Source organism: Strongylocentrotus purpuratus, unplaced genomic scaffold (assembly GCF_000002235.5).
Source record: "Strongylocentrotus purpuratus isolate Spur 01 unplaced genomic scaffold, Spur_5.0 spur5_scaffold_15, whole genome shotgun sequence".
Lineage (NCBI taxonomy): Eukaryota > Metazoa > Echinodermata > Echinoidea > Camarodonta > Strongylocentrotidae > Strongylocentrotus > Strongylocentrotus purpuratus.
The window spans coordinates 13,152,817-13,172,282 of NW_022145600.1; the positions used below are offsets into that span (position 1 = coordinate 13,152,817).

Consider the following 19,466-nt stretch of genomic DNA (forward strand, 5'->3'; position numbering starts at 1 on the left):
AAACTTTTAGGAACAAAGTTCAAGTTGTTAGCATAGAGATAATATTGTCTTATAAATATTGAGCAAAGTATAGTCTGCTCGGAGTTCTAGAAAATACACATATTAATCTTTGCCGCTGTAAAACAATATCTCCTTGTACAGTGGATCATTATTTATTGTAATATTATATGGCTAATGGGCAATCCAACTCCTGTAATAATTTCACTTGAATATGAAAGCAGAGCAATAAGATAAACAGAATGGAGGAAGTTTGAAATATATCGGACAGAAAGTTATGAATGTATCACATATGAGATCACTATGCGAATCTGCGTATATCGGTAGTTTCCGGGTCAGTGGATTGTGACATAGTCACGGATATTATATGAAAGAGTGTTATGAGGATGGTTGTAATAAATTGGTCTACCAATTCGCGTCTGAGGAGAATGTCTGAACTCTAGACATCGGATCTGTTACAGGTAATTTTTCCTTTTGAAAGTGATACAAGAACTTTCAAAGCACTTTGCTCTGTGTAGACAAATATAAGTAATTTCTGTTTTTCTCCCAAGTGCCTTCTCCAGTGGCGGATCCGGGGGGGGGGTGGGGGCCGGGGGCCCGCCCCTCTCCTGTGAAAAAACGTGTAAAAACACGTGAATTTTACCTTTTTTAGGAGATGGCCCCCCCCCCCCCTCCTTGAGCGCATTTTGCAAATTTTCGAGGGCCAAAAAATGGGAAAGTTGTTCGCCACTATATCACAGAAAAAAATTGGCCATCCGACTCAGCCTATATATTTTATTGTGATATATACAAAGTGTCAAAAATTCATAGTTTCTCACTTTTGTCCAATTTAATTGAAACTTTTACCAGTCTACTTTCTGATTTTTTGGTTTGGTTTTCTTTCTTTTAGAGTAGACTAGTTTGCTATCAAGGTTGGATTTCCTATCTCTCTGACTTTGTCAACATAATATAGATCTAGATAGAGCTAGCGAGCTAGCTAGCTAGCTAGCTAGTTAGATAGATCCTCTTTTTCACGCATGCGCAAATGCATCATCCAAGATGGCAGCTTCCATGCGACTCTGTCGACGTCTCATCTTACACAGCCGATATCACTCATTAAATGGTCAAAGATGGGGGAGGTTCTACTCTTCTATTGTAAATGCTGAGGTAATGGTAGTTTGGACTTGAAAAGGGTGATGTGTGTGTCTTTTTTTGTATGAAGTTGAACCAGTACCAGTCGCAGACGCGCGCCTCACTCTCGAGTTCAGCCTGGCCGAGTAACTACAGCCGTCCAGGGGGCTCCGACACCGGCCCGGGATCGGAGCTCCCTGGAGTTACAGACAGGCTCAGCTGTCTCTATAAACATAACTCCAGAGCCGGGCCCGCATATAAAAACGATTCAAACAGCGGGCTGGGTCACATTTTTTTTGAAATGTAAAGAGGTAGTAGTTACAATTTGACTTGCAATGTAGATATTTCGACTCCTGCCAGTCCTGGTTTATAATTTGAAGAAGTCTTTGATGGGAAAAAAGGGGTGATTCTTCATCCTAACCCGATGATTCATTCATTTTGTATCGCTGTGTGTGCATCATGCCGTGATAAGGATCAGGAGTAGTGTGAATTGGTAAGGAAGAACCATTGGGGTTTATAACGAGGAACAAAAAGGTATAGTGTAAAAACTAGACTAGGATACCTTTGGGTACCCTAAAGATTTGCATGAGAATTACACCTAATGGATGGCATGGTTCTCTCTCTCTCTCTCTCTCTCTCTCTCTCTCATTTGTAGTCTGGTGTAGTGGTAGGTGTGTATGAAGATGAGGCTAGTGATGGCGTTATCTTTACACCAGAGGCAACAAAGGTCAATGAACGAACTCAAGGTCAATTAGGAGAACATGTGAACAGGTATGTTATACTTAAGTACTTTTCAATTGAAGCATTCGTATCAAATACATTTTGTACACATGCATGAGTATTTCATTCTTTCTTGTCATTTCCAAGGATATTAGTCATGAACATCAATCTTTTATTATCATTGGTCAAGCCATTAGTTTGTGTCTCTTGTATGTTGTAAGTTCCGGATAATTTCAAGTGAAAGAACAATGAAATGTTTATTTTCCTTTGTATCTAATATAAGTTAATTATAGGGTGATAACCAGACAAAAGGCTTGTCAACGCATGACATTCCTTTTCAAACTTTCCTCTACTCATTCCAGATACTGTCAAAATTTGAAGAAAGGAAAAGGCAGAGTGTTCTATGGTCTAAATGAGGTAAGATTGAATTGCATCTTGATTGTGCTTGCATATAGGTGAGGGCGGTCTGCGGACTATAGTTATTTGGTTAACTTTGCCCAATGCCTGGCAGCACAGCCGGGTGCACCCAGTGTTCCTTTTTTGTGTGTGATTTGCTATTAATTGTTTATTTTCAACTCTGTATTTTGATATCATGTGTTTTCTGCCAAATAAAATAATAATAAATATCCTCCTCTAAATGAGATGATGTTAGAAGAGAAATGCCACTTCAATGAGGTGATTAGCATTCTCCATCTTTCTAATTCCAATATCTTTAAATTCAATTACCAAAACTCAAAATGTACAATAAGTTAAAGATGCTCAATTTAATTGTTGTGTCTCCTCCACCTTTTAAATATTCTTTGTATCAACCCAGATAATTGTCACCTTCCTGAAATAGCAATCACTATGAATATGACCGACAAAGAAAGCGGACAAAATATACAGTTCCTCAGGTAGACAAAGGAACATCCCTTCACTGCTATTATGTAAAACTGTGTAGAACAGGTGAATATGCATGTGACACCTGTTCTAAACATTTTTACATAATAGCAGTGAAGGGATGTTCCTTTGTCTACCTGAGGAACTGTATATTTTGTCCGCTTTCTTTGTCGGTCATGTTCATAGCAATGCACGTTTGGAAGCTACATTTAGCTTGCACTCAAAACATTTCATGTGTTTGCAACTCTTGCATTTAGACACAACACAGAAGAGATTGATGGATTGATTAATTCAGTCCAGGGGGGTGTTTCATAAAGCTGTTCGTAAATTTATGCATGACTTTATGAATGACTTAAGTATAAAAAGCCAAATGGGATGCACAATAATTTTGAACTGCATTAACTAAAGTTGAACTGTGCAGACGTAGATTAACAATTCTAACTATGACAAACATTCTTAATGCAAAGTATAATTTTTGCCATAATTTAATTGAGGTTATTGGAATGTATAGTCACACTTTGTTAAAACATCAAGAAAAAATTTGGCCATCCTATCTGGCACTTCATATTCAAGTCGTTCGTAAAGTCGTGCGTAACTTTACGAACAGCTTTATGAAACACCCCCCTGAATGGGTTGTCACATGTTTGTGCATATTCTGTTTTTGCCATTTTAGTAAGTAATCATAATGTCATAAAAACCATGCTGTCCTAACAACCCATTTTTGAATGATAAACAATCAATGATTTATAGGAAATTTTTCTACTGAAATTGAGTTCTGTTTTCACTCCATATCTCAAGATATGTTTTATTTTGATATGATGATCAGGAGTTGAGCAAGATTGCCGTGGTAAGCCTTGGCAAGCAGTCTGCTGGAGTCAATGACCTGGAGGGAGTAGATGAGGGAAGAGAGAATATCCGAACTGCCGTGGCAACGGGGGTTAGACAGTTACGAGATGCTGGTTGCAAGACAGTAATAGTAGATCCATGCAGTGACGCTGAAGGTAATGGCCTTTCGATATTATTGAGTTGCAAATGATAATTAATGGTAATATGTTGCCTTTTAAAGCAATAAATAGCAACTGTCCACTTGTGCAGTAATTTATCTCAAATTGCTTGGACCAGCTTATAAGTGGTGGAACTTTTCAGGCAAAAAGTGTGTTGCACTAAAGTTTGCCTCCCTTGTATTTTTTCCTTGACTATGGTCTATAAGTTACCTTGAGCAAAACAACTGCAAGATCTGTATTTTACTAATCCAGTTAAACCCCACCCTAGGTCTAAGACCCTGTTTAACAACATAGAATTCCACCTCAAGACTAATTTCTTTTGGTAATCCTAATTGTGAAAAACAATTGTTAGCCATTAGCTTTTAAATTTTTAGTAAAAAATGGACGGAAATGTTTCCTGTTAAGTTTGTTATGTTGTGAGATTTGTGTCCCCTACTTGGTGTTTGTTTTATTAGTTGATTTATGTCCCAAACATTTTTTGAAGGAATTTCCTAAATTATTCCCCCCCCCCCTCCCTGTCATTGTGGGATTTAACATTGTATGTGTATGCCCCATCAAAGGGATTAATTAGTTATGGATAGATTCTTTACATACATGTAAGCCCATTAAGCTTCAAATTATTTTTAAATCAGGGTCTTTCAAGGACCTCTCGCTTTTAAGACTGCTATATCAGGCTATATCACTGCCAGTCTGATTCATATGACTGATATGATTTTGATGATATTTGCTTCATAGCTGCTGCCGAAGGATCTCTCTTGTCAGTATTTGAGTATGATGAGCTGAAAGCTGAATCCAGTAGGAAACCTAAAGTCAACATATCACTCCTCAATGAAGATAACAGGTGAGTCTTATTACAAGTATTACGTTGTGCCATTGTGTTGTACTGCTCTCTTGAGGAATAATCATTTTGAACCAGGGTTGGGTAATGTTTGCATCTCTGCAGTGCTGTAGATTATGTTGAGCCAGTTGAACAGTTAGTACCAAATGTAACTAATGTGATTGCAATATCTGTTCAGTGCCAGAAGGGTATTAGTTGATATCATTTAACACAGAGTCAAGACCCTTCTGGCTCTCAACACGCAATGTCTTATCAGGATAACAACAGGTTCCTATGCACATAACTAAAAGCTTGCTATAATATGACCTATACAACAACTGCCTTATACATGTACACTGAACCTGTATGCAAAGACCTCTCAAGAAAGACAAGGAAAGTGATCTTTATAGGCAGTCTTGAAGTCTCTTGAAGGGACACAAAGATATCCCCATAGGCAGGTGATCTTTCTATACAGGTGGTTGCTAAAACGGGTTTAAACTCTCCATTTTTCTTTCTTTGAATGATTTGTAGTTCTGAGTATCATGATGGCTGGAGGAGAGGGGAGACTCTGGCCAACGCTCAGAACTTTGCTCGTACCTTGATGGAGATGCCAGCTAATAAACTCACTCCAACATCATTCTCAGAGATAGCACACAACAAGAGACAGCGCACAGATCTACCTATCACTATCCAGGCACAGTAAGACTGACAGCTTTCACACGTTAATCATACTCCTAGGCAAACAAGAAGGATTCCTTTGGGTGCATACTGTACTAGTCTGATTTTATGAGTTGCTGTACTCCCTGATCTCAAATTTACTACTACCATCACTCTTTGAAATGTCATTCAGGAAAGTTTCACATATTTGGAATCTCATTTAAAACCGTATTTAGTTGTAGTTGGATTATGGGGTGAACTGTTAGGCAAAGATAAAGACAGTGTGCGCAAACTGAAACTGGGCTCCTTATGCTCTGCCATCTTATGTATACTCCAAAAGAATGAGTTTAGAAGATGCAAACTTTAACTTTGATCAGTATTAATCCCTTGACCCAGCACTAATATCCTTTGGCAAGATATTAACCTGCACTTGCTACTCTCCACCCAGTTGTTAAATGGGTACCCGGTAGGATTCGACTGTCATTGTTGGTCAAACAGTGTTTGAGCGTCAAGTAACGCCTGGTTGGAATGGTCCCCAGGGAGTGGAGATTTTGCAAACAATGTGTGCGGGCAAGTTTTGAATCCAATGACCGGGGTAATAGTATATCTATCTGTAAAGCGCTTAGAGACATTTGTATTAAAGATAAAGACCAGTTATGGTCATGCGATTACGTTGTGAAAGAAACGTTGTGGAATCGATCAGAAAAGGTTGATCATCTAGCATATAAGTATTGGTGTGTATTGCAAGGTTCTGGAATCATCAAAATGATAAGAAATTTGGCCCAGTCTTCGTAAAGTTACAAGCACTGTACACAGAAAGATGTATATGGGACTACGCACACGTGCGTGACACATGCGTTTATCTCTCACAGTCCAATAGATAAACTAATTTACCAAATATATCAATTAGTAGGCGGTTTCCTGGCGAAATTTTATCATCATGTATTAGTCTAAACATATTCTTTCACATGATTGGTAATAAGAGCTTCCATTTCATTTTTTGAAATTGGGGCATTTCCAACACTGGTCTTTACCTTTAGGCGCTATTTAAAAGTGGAATATTATTATTTTATTCATTGTTTTGTTCGATCAGCTCAAGGAAGTGGGCAGCAGACAAGAAGATGGGTGCTTTCCTGAGTGTGGCCAAGGGGTCAGATGAGCCCCCCATATTCATGGATGTGAGGTACAATGGTGCACCCCAGGGTGTGGATCCTCTGGTCCTGATCGGTAAAGGAGTCACCTTTGACAGGTATGAAGGAGTAGTCTGTATGAATTCAGGCTTTTCTTGAGTTGTGGTGATGGGATTGCATTTCCAGAACCTAGCTTTATGTAAGTTTGATTTTTTTATCAGGTAGTTATGTGGATCAGATATAACTTCCTAATGAAATATTGGTTGTAATCAATTTCACAGGTAACACAACTCGTATGAGTTTGTGCTCAAAATGCGAGGTACCTACTAGCTTGATTTCCTCATTTCTTTTCTTTACTTGTAACTCATCTCTTCTACTTGGTACATATCATTTATTTTTAGTGTTGAATAACCAGTGTCAGTTTGTTCCTGTAAGAATATATTTGTTGTTATTACGATGAGGATAAAAGGCAAGATCTATGTTTTAACTCAAGCCTTATAGATCTTGAATTTCATTCTCATTGTAAACCTTTCTAGCTGGTAGAAGTTTATGATGAGAATAGAAGGCAATATCTATAAGGCTTGTGTTAAAACAGTGATAGTATTTGGTTCATAATCTTGGAATGTAAAGACAGTAATGAGGAGGATGCTGTAGACAAATAAGGGGAGGGAGGGAGTGTCATCATGGCACGAAAGTCAGTAACCCCTCGTATGAGGGAAAATGCCGACTTTAATAAATGATGATGATGACCTGTACTTGGCTTTAAGGTTAGCCCAACCATTGGTCTTAAGCTTGTGTGGATGACAGCAGAAGAATTACAAAAAGAGCTCAATGAAAGTTTGAGAACATTAGAAATAATAAGAAAATTTAGATTTTTGAGAAAAAAAAAATAATTGAATGCAAATTACCTTGAGATTGATATCAATCACAGTTCTTTGGGAATGAGATAAGAGATTGTAAGTTTGCAACTGGTTAAAGGACTTAATAGAAATTATGACTTCCAACCTTCAAATCTTTCTGTAGGTGTTTCTAGTACAAAAGAAGTATTAATTACATTTAATTTATTTGTCTAACATTTAGTTTTTATTTCCTTTAAAAATCACTTTTGAGGTTAGGATATCTATTATTTCAGGGTCATTTGTACAAATATCAATATATAAATCTTGTTGTTCATATCGAAATTGAGAATGTTATCTTCTTTGTTATCTTCTTGTTCTAAAACATTCTAAGCTAATTCATAAACAATGCACTTTGTGGTACTTTATTTGTATGTCAGTGGAGGAATATCAATCAAGCCAGCAGCAGGCATGGACCTGATGAGAGGTGACATGGGAGGAGCAGCTAACGTCTTAGCGGCCATGTTTGCCATGGCTAGTCTAGAACTACCGGTCAATGTGGTTGGCTTGATACCGCTGTGTGAGAACATGGTCAATGGGTCAGCAGTCAGACCGGGTGATGTGGTCACAGCCATGAATGGCAAGACTATACAGGTAAGACTCAAGTTTCTTCAGAAAAAGTATGATAATGGTTTTAGATTGTATGACTCGTGCTCTGGCAATAAGTCAATTTTTAACTAGGGGAGCTTTAAAATTCAACCATAGACTCAAACCTATGCCTAATCCTAACCATATTCCTGAACCTAACTGAAAACCCACTCGCCATGCTAACCTAACCCTGTATCTTTAGTTAGATAAAGTTCAGAGCAAGTGTTGATAAAGCATGTGTCAGAGCACTGCATCAATGGAATTAAGCTCATGAAGAGTTCTGATAATGAAATTCCATTTTAAGAGAAATTGACTTCAAGTTATTTGAGATTGCTTATCATGCACTTTTGATAAATGATAGACAAAATGAATTGCTTCCAATCTAGCCTTCCTGCAGCAGTCAACTTCAGTGCATGGTTCCACCAAGGCTAGTCTCAAGTTACAGACCATTGAGATTGTTTATAATATTACATCAGTCTATGGAGACTCAACTAATTACACGTTATGAAACGATGGATTGTTTAACTGTATACTGCAAAAGTAGATAAGCCCTTGTTGTAATCTGTGTTCCCTGTTTCATTAGGTTGACAACACTGATGCTGAAGGGAGATTACTACTAGCTGATGCGCTATGTTATGCAACCACTAGTTTCAAGCCTACAGTTGTCATAGATTTAGCTACACTCACTGGTAAGTTTCTTTAAGTCATATATGCATATAAGTATGCTAGTCAACAAGTAGGGGATAAGCTGTGAAAAACATACAGGTTTTGCCATCTTGAAGACAGAAGGCTGTTTCAGTCATTCTTACAAGAGAGTCTTCGTTTGATCTAGAGGCACCTACAAATTTTGTGCATTGCAGCCAATATCCCACTAGACAAGATTTTAAAGACAGTACTGTCCTGCATGGTTTCAGATTATTGAAATGTGTTTCATCATCAAAATCTTTGAAAAATGGAATATGAGAAATTTTCAATAATAATATATCAATATACCTTCACACAATTAGAGCCTCTGGGCTAATAAGTCGATCAGTGACGTAATATTTATCCCAGTGTGTCCAGCTTTTGTTCAGGTAAAGTGATACCTTTATACAAAGACCTTTCAAGGGGTACAAGACGATGTTCTTTGTAGGTGAGTGGTCCTCACATACAGTTTCCTTGAATGCAAATATTGAAAAGGAAACACTGTTCACTTGAAAACAAAATATATTGATTGTATGTATACTCCCACCAGGAAAAGGAAACACTGTTCACTTGAAAACAAAATATATTGATTGTATGTATACAGGTGGTCTCTTTTCTGCTAGTGATTGCTAAATTAGGTTTGACCTTGATTATGTTACTTTGCAGGTGCTATTGATGTAGCCTTAGGCTCAGCTGCTACTGGTGTTTTCACTAATTCACAACAAGTATGGGACATGCTTCAACAAGTGAGTCTAAAATATGAATATCAGTTATTCATTTCTGGCTTGAAATTTCTCCAGGAATTTGCCAATATTTAAATCTCTATATTTGTATATGACTTGAATGATGCGGTTGAGTCCAGGGGGGCTTTTTCTGGAGGTAATTGTCCTTGGAAGTGGTTGTCTGGGCAGTTGTCATGGGGGTAATTGTCCTGAGAAGTTGTTTTCCAGGGGGTAATGTCTAGGGGGTTGTTATCCTGGGGCCAGTTACTCGAAATCATAAGTCTAAGTTTGTGGACATCCCATAGAAACGTGTGTTGGTTCTATGACACATGTTTCAGTGGGATGTCTAAGAAGTTAGACTTAAAACAGTTTTGAGAAACGGCCCCAGGTTGTAATTGTCCTCAGTGTTAGTTTAACTAAGGGGTAGTTTTCTGAGAGTACTTGTTCAGTGGGTAGTTTTCCAAAGGGGTACCATTCTTGGGATATTTTTCTAAAGTGGTAGTTTTCTAGGGGTAGTTCTCTGGGGTTGTTGTCCAGGGATGCAGAAAGGGTTTTAGAATCACCTAAAACGTGTGATATGATTTTACTGAAACAACAACATTATTGCTGTGTTTGTCGATTGCAGGCTAGCGTATCAACAGGAGATCGTGTGTGGAGGATGCCATTGTTCAATCACTATACCAAACAGGTTACAGAAGCTCATCTAGCTGATGTAAGCAATATTGGAAAATACAGCAGGTGGGTATCTCAAACTTTCGTGTACCATACAATCTACTATGAAGTGATCTGCACATCATCAAAACTAAGAGCGCCTTGACAGTTTTTAACAATTTTTTGTTTTACCGTATTTGCCGGCGTAAAAGGCCGCAGTATTTTTGGAAGAGAAATATCAAAAAGTCGGGGTGCGGCCTTTACGGCGAAAGAGTAAAAAAAAAAAAAAAAAATCAAAACCAGCACAAATTTGCACATATGGGACTACGAACGGTAAAATAACTATACCACTATGGTACAGGACATTTCCACACATCTTACTGACAATTTTATCTTGCATTGTTGAAATGAAGATGAAATAAACGTCCTAAAACAACATTTGCTGATAGATCTTGATCTAAGTTCGTGCCAATGCATTGCAAAAGTAAAGGAAGGGACCATTTAACGGAGCTAGCTGCCGCGAAGCATCCATCCGAAGTCGCCATTTTGTTTTCCATTTCATGCAATTTCGCATTACACCGTACATTGTGGTAGGGGTATATATCGGACACCAAATCTGCCTGTGATCACTTTTTTAGCTAAACTTACGGTAAATTATAAGAATATGGATGAATTTGGTATCAGTTTTGTCCGTTTTTTTGTTGTTGAAATGTCAAAGTTGGGGTGCGGCCTATGCGGCACTGTGGCCTTATCGCCGGCAAATACAGTATTTTTATTTATTTTTTAAATTAAATTTTTTTTAAATTTTTTTTTTACCGGTAAATAATATTTTTAATAATTTATTTTAAATGTGTTAATTTCTTAGATTTGTAATGTGAAGCAAGCTTACTTCCTGTTGGCACAAAGTTTATTATAAGGGCTTGTTGGGGTGGTGTTTTGAAAAGGTGGTTGGATGTTGGACTGGGCTAAACCTCAGTTCTTGGTGATGATGTTGTAGGGGTGCATTGGATTAAAGAGGTTGTAGCAATTTAAAATTTAGCCAATGAACTTTTCTTGATTCAACATGTAGATCTGGTGGGAGTTGCACTGCAGCAGCATTCCTTCGCGAGTTCGTGACGGACAATACTAAATGGGCCCATCTAGATATAGCAGGTGTCATGCAGAACAAAGATGAAATTCCTTACCTTGGAAAGGGAATGTCGGGTATGAATGATCAATCTTATCAAGTTGATTTCTATCTCTAATGTGGGAAAAGCAAACTGAATTACTGTGACCCTGTGCAGGTGGACCACTGAACCAGGGTTTCCCTGCATTCTTATACAAAATATTACAAACAGTTCTCAACGTGCAAAGGGGATAAAAACAGCTATATGCAACATGGCCCCTATGTGTACACTCTGATCTGTGCTATATGATGCGGGAATGTGAAGGACACTACACCCACGCATTTCATTTCACTGCTGATGCTGAATTTTTAAAAGTGGTTTACTGCCTCATCTCCAAATGGCAAGCTTTGAATGTAGTGTTGTCTTGTGCATATTACATTTCCCTCCATATTTTTCATTATTGTTTGCAGGCCGACCAGTCAGGACCCTTGTAGACTTTGTATCAAGATTCACGTCTGTCTGAACCTATGGATGAGGCCGTTTGGAAAATCATTGAATAGAACTATAATGACAGTATTATTGTAAACTGAGACATTCTGTGCATCTCTGCATCGACTGAAATTCATCAAGTTCCATCCAGAAAGATTATATAAAGAGAATGAAATTATTAGTAAGTGATGTACTGCAGAGAATTCTACCATGGATCAAATGTTGTTGGAGAATCGGAATGACTCTTTGATGTGAGGGGTTCAAAACCCTATGATATGTTCTTCACTGATTTGATATGAACGACTGAATGGTTTAGATCTTTCCTCCTCAAATTGGCAATACTTGGCAATCCTTTTCAGGACTACACACCCTCAAGAAAGATTACCGAGAGTCCTTTTCAGGCATCCCTCTCTCTCACATGGTGCATCCGCAAGCCTACTGTATATAAATACTTAGATCCTTTCTTATCTTGTTACATCCTAACATCTGAAGATGACGTCTCAGTAAATCTTGTGGTGTACCATTCAGACAAGTTTAAATTGAAGTAGCACCCACGTTCACATAATATTATTTTCATGATGTAGGATCTAGCTTTCCCTTTGTGAGCTCTTGCTCAATCACAATGCTTTTCAATAGTTTGCAGTTTTTAATGGATGTACAATTTGATTTGGAAAAACCTTTCCAATCGAATTGTAATATTTGTGATGTAGATGGAAATGTAATAATACTTTTTTAAAACCTGTGCAATCAAATTGTTCAGTTCATGATGTAGGCAGAAAAGGTATTATTACATATTCAATATAAGATGAACCAAACCTGTTCTAAGTTGATTTAAATGTAACAACCATGGAGTGAATTTCCTTGAAATGTGAAATTTGTAAATGACTCTGACAAAGCTTCATACTGCATTTCTGTGCAGCTTTACCAAAGAAAAAGAACGCTACATCTTTTTGTTTCTTCAAATACACTCACTGACCATAATTATTTGCTGAAAACTTCCCAATATCTTCAATCCCACAATTTAGAATACTGGTATGTTAACCACAAATTGAACAGGAAAGGAAAGACATTTTTGAAAGTGTGAACTAATATGAATATTGAATTGCTTTACTTTTTCTTAGGCCTTCAAAAATTGAGGGAAAAAAAAAAAAAATCATGTATGGATTGACATACTTAGGATGACAGGACGTACCAATTATGTTCCATTGTACATGGAGTATTGAACAAATACATTATGAGGCAAGAAATTCAGTGGTAAGATTGTATGATCTATAAATCATGTGATAAAGAAATGTTTGCCAATACAAAATTTTATAGACATTTTTCATAAATGTACAAGTAATGTAATGCAATTTTCTAATGGAAGTCTTTTTGAAACATGGACTTTGATTATTAAACAGGCAGAGATGTATTATCATTATTTTTGTTTAATTCATGAAGCTTGTAAATGGTTCTGTAAGAGTATTAAGAGTATTCAAAAGGAAATATTTGAATAATTTCAAGTCCATTGTATTCATCATTTCTTGCCTGTCAGTAATTTGTAGGTTCACATGTCAGTCAGTATATCTGTCTACATGTATTTATGTTGCAGCCCCTCCAGTGAGTTGTGCCATGTGATCAGTGGAATGCAATTCCCATCCTTTAAATGAAGTATAATCATGATACCAATTTTAAAATATATTATATATGTACGAGTTCAGATTTCAACTTTTCAAAGCATAACTACCAGTATACCAGAATTTTCTCAAATTGTTCATGTTGGCCGTGTTCACAGCAGTATACCTTTATAAATTGCAAAATATCAATATTGTATTTCAACTATTAGTCCCCCATTGTCCCCTTTTTTGATGAGGTAACCACCCGTCAGTGACCATGCAGGGAGGTCTAATCCCTCCTGGCCAAACTAGTGCAGATAAGCTTTAAGGCTTTCATACATGCACTCTAATATATGTATTTTTTGTTTGTATAAATAAAGATTGAAAAACATTATTCCATTGCATTGTCTTGTTTATTCATTTCTACAGGTTTTGTCATTAGTTGATGGTTTGTATTGATAATTAGTAACACCGTGATTCCCATCTAATGCTTCCTATCACTCAAAGCTTTCCAAATCCCAATACATGTATTTATGGTATATTTTGGGGCATGTAAATCTGCAGATATGCTGGAAAGGGTATTCTAAATTTCTAATAGATGCTTTCTTTGTAGCAAGATGAAACTTTCGTATCATTGCGAAGGGGGAAGCCTTACTGATCAAATACAACAACTTCCCTCTTCAAAATATGTTTTGGGCCCGCAGTAATCTCTCAAAAATGTTCATTTTGAGATCCAGATTTTCTGATTTTCAGCAGTCCTCCGTAGAGCGTCAAGATTTGTGACGTCACATGCGAGACATAGCTAGCCACAAGGCATTTTACGCTTTCCATGATTTTTTTCACCAAATTATGTGTTTTTCAAGAGAAAATCTTTCCATATAATTAATCCATAATTATCACTTGTGAATTTTTTTCGGGTGACTACTACAAACGCTGATATTTTTGCATGGTTAATTTTTTGCGCTGAGCGACCCCAAAACATATTCGCGGTCCTTAAATTTGCATTGCACGCAATTCAGCCTGTTCAAGACAGGCATAAGAAGTCATGCTTATATTTTCGCAAGTTCTAAAATTTGTGCTTGCCTCTCTTAGTGCGAAATCCGTGAAAATTAATGTACCGCGAATATTTTCCCGTTTACAGTACTTTAAAACTGGTCATGAGGACAATACATGTTTACACTCTGATGAAGAATTACTGGTATACAAAAATCTATCAAAATTTGATGTCAAAACTCACCAAAGCAAGAGAGGGGTAGGTAAACTTTAAAGACCCTTTTGGAAGTGTCAAATTAAATAGAGGATTTATATATCAACAGAAAGCTTATAAGCCATAGATTACAATAATATCAATTATATGCTATTTTAGTGTCCATCAGAGGAGTAACGGCTCTCTGACAACTAAAAATCTAAAGCTTTGAAAATCAAGTTGTCGACCTAAAAACTGGCTATCGGCTTTATAACATCTTATGTGGAGTACGCATATTCTCAATGACTTTGCATTAAATAAGCATGGCTCATTGCCTCGGCTACATAGGCGAGCCGATCAGGTTCACTGTTACTGTGGCAAATTTAACCCCTCTCAACTCAGGATTTTGAGTGGGAGCAGGAAATTAAGTTTTAATTTGCTTTTGTGCAAAACTGAAATTGAATTTTGTTAATTTCTTCATATCTGCTACGTTCATTCAGCTTTCCAATGATATAAAGTTGTAATTTCATCGGAAAGGGTCTTTAAAATTTATGATGGACAGACGGCCGGATGCTATTTGAATCCTTTAGCCTTGCCTTGACCTTCAGTAAGCGAGACAAATAATGCTTCACCTGAAATATAATTACAGTACTCATTCTTCACTCACTGTACATGTAATTGTAGCTACCAGTATATTCAACATTTAAGAGCTCAATTGCAGAGTTTAATGCTTTGAAGATGTGTCTACTCAAAACAAAGCAAATCATGCACAATTGCACACCACATATATGTACATGTATATATATATACAAGGAAGTTTATTGACATGATTTGTATAATGCAGTGTATACATAGATCTACGGTATGTACAAGTTCTTGGCAAATAATGCCATTTTAGTATTATCAATGATCTGACTCATCTGGGCTCGGAAGGGGAATAATGAATGTAATAACTTTGACCCTTGGATCTCTCCTCGAGAGAAAAGCCTGTGATGTTTTTTTGTTTAGGAGTTGCAACTTTTAACTCCAATGTGATTTTTTAACATTAAAGGGGAAATTTCAATTTTTATAGCAAGTTGGGTTGAGTAGAAGCTGAAAGAGCATGGGCACAATAGCATTCTATTCAAAACAGGACAGAACACCCACAATAATATCATACGACAACAAAACTAGTGATTCAAAAATGATATTAGCTGCTATTCCTGCAATAGTAGGGGTAGTTTTCTGAACACTATGCCACATTTTACATTATCAAAGGGATGTTAATAGTCGTAAGAAATCTAAATTAGGGCAAGTCATTGGTTGATCTCTGCGCAAAGCTGGCAGGCCAAATGTATATTTTAGAGAGCCATGTGCGCAAACACAATATGTTTATTCTGTGCAATTTGAATTTGTAATTTCCAATAACCCATTGCTTACGGAACTGGGTGGCTTATGTATTAAGACGCATGAGATTGAAAAAACAAAGTAGACAAGGGGTTAACATACTTTCCATTAAAATGAAAAATAACGAAGTTTTCTGAATGTAACAAGGGGTGCAGTTTAATGCCATTTATCTCAATTTATCCATGTAAGCTACCTTGTTATTTTGTAAGTCATGTCAATGGTTCAACCTTGTAAACTTGTCCTCAGCATCAAATTTCAGCCAACGATACATTCATCTTATGGCATAGAGAGGTTTGTATTTGAACGTTTGTACATTTCAATAGCTCGTTTGGTACAAAGTCATCATAAAATTGATGTAAAAGGGTCCATAATCCCTCATTAATAATGGCCAAAATTAGCCAGCTGTCCTAGATCTTGGGTCCATCATTTTGGTCTGTGGATCATCTGCGATCAAAACCACCAATATTTGAAGTTGCTTGCTCTAAATGGGCTAATGGTCCAGAGAGTGGAGTTGTGGCTATTGAAATCGGAGTAGCATCTCCACCACCAGCAATGCTGGCAGCTCCTACCACTCCATGATGCTGCTGTCCACCACTCTGTTGCTGGGGAATGTTTCCAGATGGGATAGACATGGTTCCTCTGGCAAGCTGTTGCTGCTGTTGCTGGATCTGACCATGGTGGAGTTGCTGTTGTTGTGCGTGTGGTTGCTGTTGTGGTGGTCCTCCACATTCTAAGGATTGGAGAATCCCAAGCCAATTGTTGACCTTGGTTTGTTGTTTCTGAAGAAGGGCGTTTTTCCTCGTCAGTTCAGCCTTCAACTCATCTATCTCCTGATCAAGAAATAGAAAGGAAAAAAAAGAGAACATTTTTAGCTTGATCTTGAAAGTATTGTTTTATTCTGGAATTATACTTGCACTCTGACTCAGTAATAGTTAACCACATGTCAAACAAGGGATAAATTCGGGTAACTGTCCAGACCATTTGTTCTTCTGCAGGTGTTTTCCATTCAAATTTTGACATGGATTAATAAAGTTGTAGACTTTTGTGGTTTGATGAAAAAGTAAATACTGCTTTTACCATTACTTTCTTCCTGTGAAAAGGTGAAAAGTTTGAAAACCCATCCAATAAATTTCTGCCTGTTATAACAAACTACAAAATAAAATAAAGAATATATGGAAAAAACTTCCAGAATTTAAATTGTTATCCTGCAATTCCAAATCTGTAAACAAAATAGCTGGCACTTGTAAAATGTACAAACAGCAATCATCATCAACTCTGGTTGAAATGATGATTGTGTTTTAAGACCTCACCTCTTTGATGATGCTCTCTGGTTTGGTGGTAGCCATCAGCATCTGACGTTGAAGAAAGAAATTCTCTGTCTCTTTGGCAAGTTCTTGGTATCTTTGCATGGACTGGTCAACACCTGTATGTTAAGAAAGAGATTTTTGAGCATTCATTTTATGACGTATAAAACCCTCTGGCTAGTGTTAATAAAAGCATACTAACTTCTCTTCAGTTCAGTTTTTTATAGATACATAATTTTAGTCTACCGATTTATGGAGCACCAAGTGTCAACCTTGTCATCTCAGAAATATTACCATATTTCTTAACTAAATAAGCAACAACAGCAAATAATAGTAACATGATTATAAAAATTTAAAAAATTGCAGCATCAAATTTCCTTTCATTTCTATTGCATGACTGGATTAAAAAAAATATATATTATTGGATAAACTTAAACCAGGTTTAACTCTATAAGTTAAATCTGCTACTGCCCTGCAAGTAAACAATAATATTATGAAAAATCCCGAGTATCCAAGGCAAGGAGATTGAAAAACACCTACAAATAAGTCTTTTTCAAAGATAATTGTTATTTTGTAAAGACGGTGATTAATATTTATGCAATTCATTGCAATGTGTGCAATATAATATAGGTGTGTTTTTTCCACATATTTCATCCACAAATGAAGAATCTCTTGATATCACAATTGAATAATAGTGCTTTCTGGTATCTCTACTATAAGTAAAGTTCATGATAGAGATTTTTTCATTCATGGATGAAATCAAATATATGGATAAATGCCATATGTCGTACGGGACACACTGCATGCTGATATCAGAATCTTATCTGCACGTATTCCCCTTCTTTGTTACATTTATCACTCTTTATATAGATCTATGTATTTCTTTCCCCCAAATCTTCTGTCATATCTTTTTTAAGTAGTCAGCAACAAACTGTGAAAGTGTAGACTTACTTGTCTTGAGTTCTACCTGATCACTGACGTGTACATTCTCTTGAGCAACTAATGGAGACAAACATGCCTGCAGAAAGAAGAGAAAAGAGGATCAAACATTCAAACATTACTGCTGTTTCAGTGCATATACATGTATGGTGAGAAAACTTGTAAGTTATGATAGTAATAATAGTAAAGATCATAGTAACAATATTTACACGATGCTAATAGTAATGAATTTAAGCACAACGATGTTGAACAAAGATTTATAACCAAATACCAAACTTCAATTCATCTATAGACCCATAATATTTTACAGTGGCATAACCATAACCTAACTGCTAAAATAGAATTGCAAATGAGTAAAAGAAATCCTAGCACAAAAACAAGATTCCAATTCCTATATATGCACAAAATTTGCAAATGCATTATCAATTTATTCATTTTAAAGACAAGCTAAGACCTACACGTATGCATGATTATGGTGTAAACACGGTTCAAGCGTGATCTTAATTTGAGGACAGTTCCCTATCTCTAAAAAAAATTGGTAAGATTTCGAAGTCTGACATCAGCAATGGACAGAGGGACACAAAATTACGAAGTGATCAAATTTTCTTTAGAATTGAGTGTGACCATATGAAAATATTTACAAAAGATTGGCAAATTTTGCAGTTTTTTTGCATCCGTTCCAAAAAATATAAACTTAAAGGCAAGGGTCTGAGAATCTTCATCAAAATTGTAAGTAAAAAATGACACTAACTGATTGGTTAATAGTTTATGCATTGCAATGATGGATCATTAAAAAAAAATTAAATCAACTGTAAACGCCGGTGCGCAAATTAAGGTCACCTTGTTTTTACAACTTTTTTTGTCAGTTGCAGTGCAATTCAGAACTGACATTGAATTTTGAGATCGACATGATATCCCCAGAATTTTTGAAGAAAAATGCACCAATTTTTAGTCTAAAATGTTGCTGTCCATTTGGTAATAATTGAACTAAATTATAAATAGGTCTAGATAAATGTGAAAAACTGGATCAAATATCACATTCCTAATATTGTTTTGAATCTCAGCAAACATTGGTCATCATACATTCAACAGGGTCGACACTGGAAAAATAATAAACACAAATCTCATTTAGCCCATCAACAAATAATTTTTTAAATCTTAAACTTGAAATTATGCTCACAAAATTAGTGGCAAAGTGACTGACTCAACTCATGATCATCATGGACTAACCATAGAAATCAAGAACACAAGTAATGGTAGAAAACAAAGCTTGGCATCTAGCATCCCACTTAAGCGGTATCACTCATCAGTGACACGAAGGATGTTTTTCTTCATCATCTTGACATTCGTCAATCATTAATGACAAAGAAAGAGACAAATCATCATTATTCTATTTTTGTATACCTTAAAAGCTGCTTCTAGTTCATCTACTAGGTGTCGGTCTGTACTTGGGCCAACGTGAGTAGCCATTTCTTGGAAGATGATATACTTGTAGCAGTAATTCGACAGAATAAAGTCTTATCAAATGATTCCTCCAGGTCGAAGCATTAAAAGCCTAAGTTCTAATCTACACGGTAACGTACCGGTACCGGCAACGCCGCTCCTA

The 19,466-nt window shown here is 36.6% G+C and overlaps 2 protein-coding genes across 2 annotated transcripts; one reads left to right on the forward strand and one right to left on the reverse strand.

Annotated features, from left to right (window-relative positions):
* Nucleotides 1-997: 997 nt before the first annotated feature.
* Nucleotides 998-11,808, forward strand: LOC115924033 (cytosol aminopeptidase-like). Its single transcript, XM_030985611.1, has 13 exons — nucleotides 998-1,143; nucleotides 1,763-1,878; nucleotides 2,190-2,244; nucleotides 3,533-3,707; nucleotides 4,446-4,551; nucleotides 5,059-5,226; nucleotides 6,278-6,433; nucleotides 7,591-7,804; nucleotides 8,382-8,487; nucleotides 9,149-9,228; nucleotides 9,830-9,942; nucleotides 10,925-11,058; nucleotides 11,432-11,808. The coding sequence occupies exons 1-13, from the start codon at nucleotides 1,036-1,038 to the stop codon at nucleotides 11,482-11,484; spliced, it is 1,584 nt and encodes a 527-aa protein (XP_030841471.1). The 5' UTR covers nucleotides 998-1,035; the 3' UTR covers nucleotides 11,485-11,808.
* Nucleotides 11,809-15,893: 4,085 nt separating this feature from the next.
* Nucleotides 15,894-19,451, reverse strand: LOC115924035 (mediator of RNA polymerase II transcription subunit 28-like). The gene is made up of 4 exons (XM_030985613.1): nucleotides 19,265-19,451; nucleotides 17,873-17,939; nucleotides 16,928-17,040; nucleotides 15,894-16,447 (listed from the first exon to the last, which is right to left on the reverse strand). Exons 1-4 carry the CDS (start codon nucleotides 19,328-19,330, stop codon nucleotides 16,058-16,060), a joined length of 636 nt encoding a protein of 211 aa, XP_030841473.1. The 5' UTR covers nucleotides 19,331-19,451; the 3' UTR covers nucleotides 15,894-16,057.
* Nucleotides 19,452-19,466: the final 15 nt, after the last annotated feature.

What these genes read in the sequence shown, in the direction of transcription:
- LOC115924033 (XM_030985611.1), top strand. Translation starts at nt 1,036, where the DNA reads ATGGCAGCTTCCATGCGACTCTGTCGACGTCTCATCTTACACAGCCGA. An exon ending in CTTCTATTGTAAATGCTGAG is followed by an intron (nt 1,144 to 1,762) that starts GTAATGGTAGTT and finishes TCTCATTTGTAG; the next exon opens with TCTGGTGTAGTGGTAGGTGT. An exon ending in TCCATGCAGTGACGCTGAAG is followed by an intron (nt 3,708 to 4,445) that starts GTAATGGCCTTT and finishes TTTGCTTCATAG; the next exon opens with CTGCTGCCGAAGGATCTCTC.
- LOC115924035 (XM_030985613.1), bottom strand. Translation starts at nt 19,330, where the DNA reads ATGGCTACTCACGTTGGCCCAAGTACAGACCGACACCTAGTAGATGAA. An exon ending in AACTAGAAGCAGCTTTTAAG is followed by an intron (nt 17,940 to 19,264) that starts GTATACAAAAAT and finishes TTCTTTCTGCAG; the next exon opens with GCATGTTTGTCTCCATTAGT. An exon ending in CAGAGAGCATCATCAAAGAG is followed by an intron (nt 16,448 to 16,927) that starts GTGAGGTCTTAA and finishes TTTCTTGATCAG; the next exon opens with GAGATAGATGAGTTGAAGGC.